General features: G+C 46.7%; 1 protein-coding gene across 3 annotated transcripts in view; it reads left to right on the top strand.

Annotated features, from left to right (window-relative positions):
• Positions 1 to 2920: 2920 nt before the first annotated feature.
• RFC4 (replication factor C (activator 1) 4, 37kDa) overlaps positions 2921 to 6869 on the top strand; it is a 16734-nt gene continuing 12785 nt past the window's right edge. The window contains exons 1-3 of one of the 3 annotated variants that reach the window (XM_011961584.1): positions 2921 to 3220; positions 3570 to 3676; positions 5250 to 5392. In XM_011961584.1, coding sequence (XP_011816974.1) covers positions 5262 to 5392 — 131 coding nt within the window. In that variant the 5' untranslated portion in view covers positions 2921 to 3220; positions 3570 to 3676; positions 5250 to 5261. Of the gene's footprint in view, positions 3221 to 3272; positions 3677 to 5249; positions 5393 to 6869 lie in introns of those variants that run through there. The other 2 variants (XM_011961583.1, XM_011961582.1) reach the window with 2 other exon arrangements.

The following is a 6869-nucleotide window of genomic DNA, read 5'->3' as shown; positions in this document are numbered from 1 at the left end:
CAGGGACTCGTTCAGGAGTTGTTGGCTGGCAACCCTCCCAGCAGCTGGGGGAGTGAATATCTCAGTCCTGAAAGGTAGCATACCAGAGCATCCAGTACACCTGCATTTTCTGATTTTTTTTTCTATTTTATTTATTTGTTATTTTTGTAGAGATGGGGGTCTCAGGTGTGTTGCCCAGACTGGTCTCAAACTCCTGGGCTGAAGTGATCCTCCCACCTTGGCCTATCAAAGGATTATAGGCATGAACTACTGTACTCAGCCTGCATGTTCTCATTTCAAAATGACACTATCATCCACTATCTGATCTTTTCCACTTCTGGCAGCTCCCTTTTTTCATTTGCTACCCAAGTCTTTTCCTTTCCTAGTGACCTTATAAAATACCATCCAGGCCAGGCACAGTGGCTCACGCCTGTAATCCCAGCACTTTAGGAGGCTGAGGCGGGAGAATCACTTGAGGTCAGGAGTTTGAGACTAGCCTGAACAACGTGGTAAAACCCTGTCTCCACTAAAAATACAAAAGTTAGCCATGTGTGGTGGCATGTGTCTGTAATTGAGTGGCTGAGGCATGAGAATCACTTGAATCCAAAAGGTGGAAGTTGCAGTGAGCTGAGTTAGTGCCACTGCACTCCAGCCTGAGCAACAGGGTGAGACTCTGTCTCAAAAAATTTTAAAGAAAACATAATCCAGGGCTGGAGGCAGTGGCTAACACCTGTAATCCCAGCACTTTGGGAGGCTGAGGTGGGCGGATCCCCTGAGCCAAGGAGTTCAAGACTAAACATAGGGAGATCTCTCTCTCTCTCTTTTTTCAATTCTTCAACTACCTGGATTAGGATGCTGCCTATAGTTGTGTACAATAACGGAGTAGTCAGCGGAGGGGGCAAGTGGAGATAGAAATCCAGCCCAATCTCTTATCAAGTCTTTCATCCCACCAAGGGCTGAATGTATCTGGAGAAATATGGCACTTTTTTTAAACCAATTGCCAAAACAAGATACCAGTCAGGTCTCTCTTTTCTATTTAACATTAAGGCATCTCTATGCCAGCCCTGAACCTGCCCAGTGACTGATCACAAGCTATGAGTCTGGAGTCAGACAGTCCAAGATGTGGATTATGGCTTTGCCACTTATTTGCTATTAACCTTTGTTGTAGTCTGAATGTTTGTCCCGACACCCCCAAGTTATAGTTATTGAAATTATAACTCCCAAGATGATGATATCAGGAGGTGGAGCCTTTGGGAGGTGACTGAGTCATTAGAGTGGAACCCTCATGAATGGGAGAAATGCCTTTATAAAGGAGATGGATGGAGAAAACTAGTTAGCCCTTTCCACCGCATGAGGTTACAGCAGTGAGACAGCTGTCAGTGAGGAAGTGAACCCTCACCAGTCAGTGAATCTTCCAGTGCCTTGATCTCGGACTTCCCAGCCACTAAAACTGTAAGAAATAAATTTATGATGTTTATAAGCCACCCAATCTATGGTATTTTGCTAGAGCAGCCAAAATGGACAAAGACCACTTATCCATCAGCTTGTCTGTTTTGTTTTTGAGACGGAGTCTCGCTCTGTCACCCAGGCTGGAATGCAATGGCGTAATCTTGGCTCACTGCAACCTCCACCTCCCGTGTTCAAGTGAGTCTCCTGCCTTAGCCTCCCAAGTAGCTGAGATTATAGGCACCCGCCATCATACCTGGCTAATTTTTGTATTTTTGTAGAGATGGAGTTTCACCATGTTGGCCAGGCTGGTCTTGAACGCCTAACCTCAGGTGATCCGCTGGCCTCGGCCTGCCAAAGTGCTGTGATTACAGGCGTGAGCCACCGCACCCAGCCCAGCTTGTCTGTTAAATGAGATCATAACATCCCGTTCTCTGTGGTTGTGCTGTTCGTTCAGGTAGCAGATGGATACTATCTATTTTCATAGATCTTTGTTTTATGAACTGTATTGTATAATTTACATAAAATGTACAAGCATTAAGTATACAGTTTGATGAGTTAGGATAATGTAAACCAGTGACCAGATAGGTAATCTGTGTGCTTTTTATACTGTCCAGAGATTGTATCAGACCCTGCGGAAGTTACAAAGTAGCATAAAGCATCCTTACTCCGGTTAAACCCTTGATTGGGTTAGGCCTGGGATGTAAGTTCTCACAGCCCCCTACTTCCTCTGCATAACCACACATCACATTGTCTGTCACTTTCCTAGTCTGTAAAGCTACTTGAGGGCATCTTCTAGCGTTTTCGCTGCTGTATCTGCAGGCATCTAGCACAGTGCGTGGACATTCCGTAAGCATTTGTTGCAAGATAAATGAAAGAAACGTGCAGTTAACAATGGATGTCATGCTGAGTTTGTGCCAAACAAAACAGTCATTTGAAGAAGACCCGGATCAACCTTATGGGTTAGTAATTAGTAAAGGCCTGTAGAGAAGGTGGCCTTTGAGAAGGGTCAGGTTTCAATAGGATTAAGAAGCATTTCAGACTAAACCAAGTGCTTGGAAGAGATAAAAGCAGTGGTGTCAGTCACCTGCCTAGAAGCCACAGTGCATGAACCTTGGTGGGGCTAAACATGATTATCGATCTTTTAACTTTTAACTTTTTTTTTTTTTTTTTTTTTTGAGACGGAGTCTCGCTCTGTCGCCCAGGCTGGAGTGCAGTGGCTGGATCTCAGCTCACTGCAAGCTCCACCTCCCGGGTTTACACCATTCTCCTGCCTCAGCCTCCCGAGTAGCTGGGACTACAGGCGCCCGCCACCTCGCCCGGCTAATTTTTTGTATTTTATTTTTTAGTAGAGACGGGGTTTCACCGTGTTAGCCAGGATGGTCTCGATCTCCTGACCTCGTGATCCGCCCGTCTCGGCCTCCCAAAGTGCTGGGATTACAGGCTTGAGCCACCGCGCCCGGCCTTAACTTTTAACTTTTATCTGCACTTCCAGATTTCTAAGTGGGGCTCAGGAATTATAATAGATGTCCACAGCTGCATGGTCTTCCCTCTCCACAACAGGCAGACACTATTAGAAGTAAAAGCCACGTGCCCTCAAGAGGGCAGGGCAAGGCATCTTCAGATGTCTCTGCCCTTAAAGCACACGCGTTCTGCTCTGCGACGAAGCAGGACAAGGACGGGGACCTGCACGTCCGGAGGCCTACGAAGATAGCGGGCTCGGGACCTTCGGTGGACCCGCAGGGCTCCAGAGGCCCGCGCGCCGCTGCCCCGCCCTCATCGCTGAGCCTGCCAGGTAAGCGGCCCCAGCGCCGTGTCCGCGCGACCTCTACTCCTTCGGGGAGGGTCGCGCTCACGTCTCAAGTGGGAGCAATGCACCGGGACAGGGAGACCTCCTAGGCCTTGCCTGTTCCGGTCCAGTTCTCCCTGAAAGTCCGGCTGGCTCATTACCTGCTTAAATAAAACCATATACGTGCAAACTCTCCCCACTGGCAGCGCGCCCCAGGACCGGAAGTGACGCGTTACGTGCCCGCGTCTTCCTACCGGCGTATTCCCGCCCTGCTTTTCGCTCGCCGTTCTGTGGCGGGAACTGAGGCCTGTGGGGACGGCGGTGATCGTAAGTCTCCTGGGCCCGTTATTCTCAGATTAGGGAACGGAACTAAGACTTTGAGACCATCTTGTCCTTTTTGTGTGGCGGAAACCTCAGGAACTACCCGGCGGCGGTGACCTGCACGAGAAGCCAGGCTGACTGGTAACCGGCTGGAGGAATTGCAAGCCCACTTCGCCTTCCCCACTCCTGCCCTTGATGCCCCTGTGAGGTCTTGCGCTTCCTTCGGGGCCCCAGCCTAGCCGCCCTTTCATGCCCTGGCCGCGCCCTTTGGTGAAAGGGTAGTTCCGGACAGCATCCTGCAGACCCTGGCTTTGGGCTGTATTAGTGTTCAACAGCCCGAGGCAGGGATGGACTAATCCAGTAACGTTATAAAAACCTTGGCTGCCAATAGATACTAACAATTTATTTTATTTTATTGAACATATCCCCATATGCCAAGCAAGGAGCTATGTATTTGTATACATTCTTTTATTTAACTCAGTTGTGCTATGGAATAGGTCTTAACTCCTTTAACAGAAAAGGAAACCGGGTGTCATCGATGGTAATTCATTCACCAAATATTATGGGGCATCTACCATGTACCAGGCACTGTTCTCGGCACCAGGGCTTGTAGCAATGAAAAAAAATAGAATTAACTGGGGATTTTTCAGGCAAGCTAATGATGCTTTTTATCCCTGAAAACACCCTGGAAGAATGTTTACCTGCATGTTAGAAAGTTACCTTCTGGGTGGGATTTTGTATTACTTTTTTAAATCCCTCATGCTTTTCTGCATTGTTTTGATTTCTTCAAGTGAGTGTGTTATGAGAAAAACAGCTGTTTCTATTTTAACAACAGAGTCCCCCACCTTCCTTTCCCCACAGAAAGTATCTGAAGGTAGGTAGGCATTGACTCTGCCATTAAAATAGGTCCCTGGCCAGGCGCGATGGCTCACACCTGTAATCCCAGAACTTTGGGAGGCCGGAGCAAGAGGATTACTTGAGCCCAGGAGTTCCAGACCAGCCTGGGCAACATGGTGAAACCCTGTCTCTACCAAAAATTAAAAAAATTAGCCGGGGATGGTGGCGCGCACCTGTTGTCCTAGCTACTGGGGAGGCTGAAGTGGGAAGATCACAGGAGCCTGGGATGTCGAGGCTGCAGTGAGCCATGATTGTGACACTGCACTCCATCCTAGGCAAAACAGTGAGACCCTGTCTCAAAAAAAACAACAACCAAAAAAGGTCTTTGAGTGAGTTCTGACAAGGAAAGTAGTGAAGGTTCTCATTTGTGGTGCAAGCACAGCACCTTTAATTGCTGAAGAGTCCATTTCAGGGTCTGAGCTAAAGCTAGGCCCATGACTGTGAAAGAAACCATGGAGGCCCATGTGGTTTGGTCATGAGGGACATCATATTTATCAATGCATTTGGAACTCATTAAACATTTTTGTGACATGTGATCTTTGTTCTATAACTCCTGCACTATAAATAGATTCTAAATTCCTTAAGGACTTTGACCACTTTTCTGTCCTCGTAGCCCTCAGTACAGTGCATTCAGAGTGTTCTAGGTCATGGGGTGATGTCCTTTATTATGTAACACCTTTGCACAAGGCTAAGTGTGTTTTCAGGCTGTACTTTCTCATAATGGTTCTCCCCCCACCCCACTTTCCTATGGTGCTGATTCTCAAAATGGTTTTGATAAAAGCTTTTTTTTTTTTTTTTCTGTCTTGCACCTGACCAGGGTGAAGTAACCATGCAGGCATTTCTTAAAGGCACATCCATCAGTACTAAATCCCTGCTGACCAAGGATCGAGGAGTAGCTGCCACTGCGGGAAGTAGTGGAGAGAACAAGAAAGCCAAACCCGTTCCCTGGGTGGAAAAATAGTAAGAACACTTGTGTCTTTGTTAAAATAATTAATAAATTATCTCTCTAACCAGTTCTGATCACTTTTTTTTTAAACTTATGGAGGAATACTGTGTTCTGTTTAGAAGTTGGCTTTGAAAAAATTACCTGGTTATATAAGTCATAGAACCCTGGAACTGAAGTTACTTGAGAATAATCTAGTTTAATTTCCTTATTTTGTAGATAAACTGAGATCTCTACAAGCAGAAGCTTCCATTGTAGGGACTGGGATACAAAAGTGAAGAAAACAAGTTTCAGTAAACTGGCTATAAATACTTGGTCAGGAGTTCTACTTTTTTTTTTTGAGTTGGAGTCTCACTCTGTCACTCAGGCTGGAGTGCAATGGCACAATCTCTGGCTCAATGTAACCTCTGCCTCCCAGGTTCAAGCAGTTCTCCTGCCTCAGCCTCCTGAGTAGCTGGGATTACAGGCACCCACCACCATACCCGGCTATTTTTGTATTTTTAGTGGAGACAGGTTTTCACCATATTGGCCAGGCTGGTCTCAAACTCCTGACCTCATGATCCACCCGCCTCAGCCTCCCAAAGTGCTGGGATTACAGGCTTGAGCCACCGTGCCCAGCCAGGAGTTCTACTTAAGTCCAAATATGTAATCTGTTCCCCGTTTTCATTACAATAGGTGGAGATTATTACTATTATTACTATTTTTGAGATGGAGTCTCACTCTGTTGCCCAGGCTGGAGTGCAGTGGCATGATCTCGACTCACTGCAACCTCTGCCTCCTGGGTTCAGGCGATTATCCTGCCTCAGTCTCCCGAGTAGCTGGGATTACAGGTGCCCACCACCACACCTGATTTTTTGTATTTTTAGTAGAGAGGGGGTTTCAGCCAGCCCTGGAAATTCAGTTTTGGTTAGCTCATACATATTTGTCTAAACGACACTTGAATTGGCATTTAAATTGTCAGTCACCACCTAGGTGGCTTACGCTTGTAATCCTGTAATCCCAGCAATTTGGGAGGCCAAGGTGGGAGGATCACTTGAGGCTAGGAGTTCCAGACCAGCCTGGCCAACATGGTGAAACCCCCTCTCTACTGAAAAAAAAAAAACAAAAATTAGCCAGGTGTGTTGGCGGGCACCTGTAATCCCAGCTACCTAGGAGGCTGAGGCACGAGAATCACTTGAACCTGGGAGGCAGAAATTGCAGTGAGCTGAGATCACGCCACTGCATTCCAGCCTGGGTGACAGAGCAAGACTCTGTTTCAAATAAATAAATAATGTCAGTCATCTAAGTGATACTACCACAAGTAATTGTAACTATTGGTTGAATGTAGCCTCAGTAATTACCAATGTTTACAGATTATTTATAGGCCGAGTAAGGCCCTCATATGTTTTTTGTGTTTTTGTTTTTTTGGGTTTTTTTCCTTGAGACTGATTCTCGCTTTGTCACCCAGGCTGGAGTGCAGTGGCATGATCTCAGCTCACTGCAACCTCTGCCTCC

The sequence above is a fragment of the Colobus angolensis genome, unplaced genomic scaffold (assembly GCF_000951035.1).
Source record: "Colobus angolensis palliatus isolate OR3802 unplaced genomic scaffold, Cang.pa_1.0 Scaffold56, whole genome shotgun sequence".
NCBI classification, from domain to species: domain Eukaryota; kingdom Metazoa; phylum Chordata; class Mammalia; order Primates; family Cercopithecidae; genus Colobus; species Colobus angolensis.
This window is presented reverse-complemented; position numbering and strand designations above follow the sequence as displayed.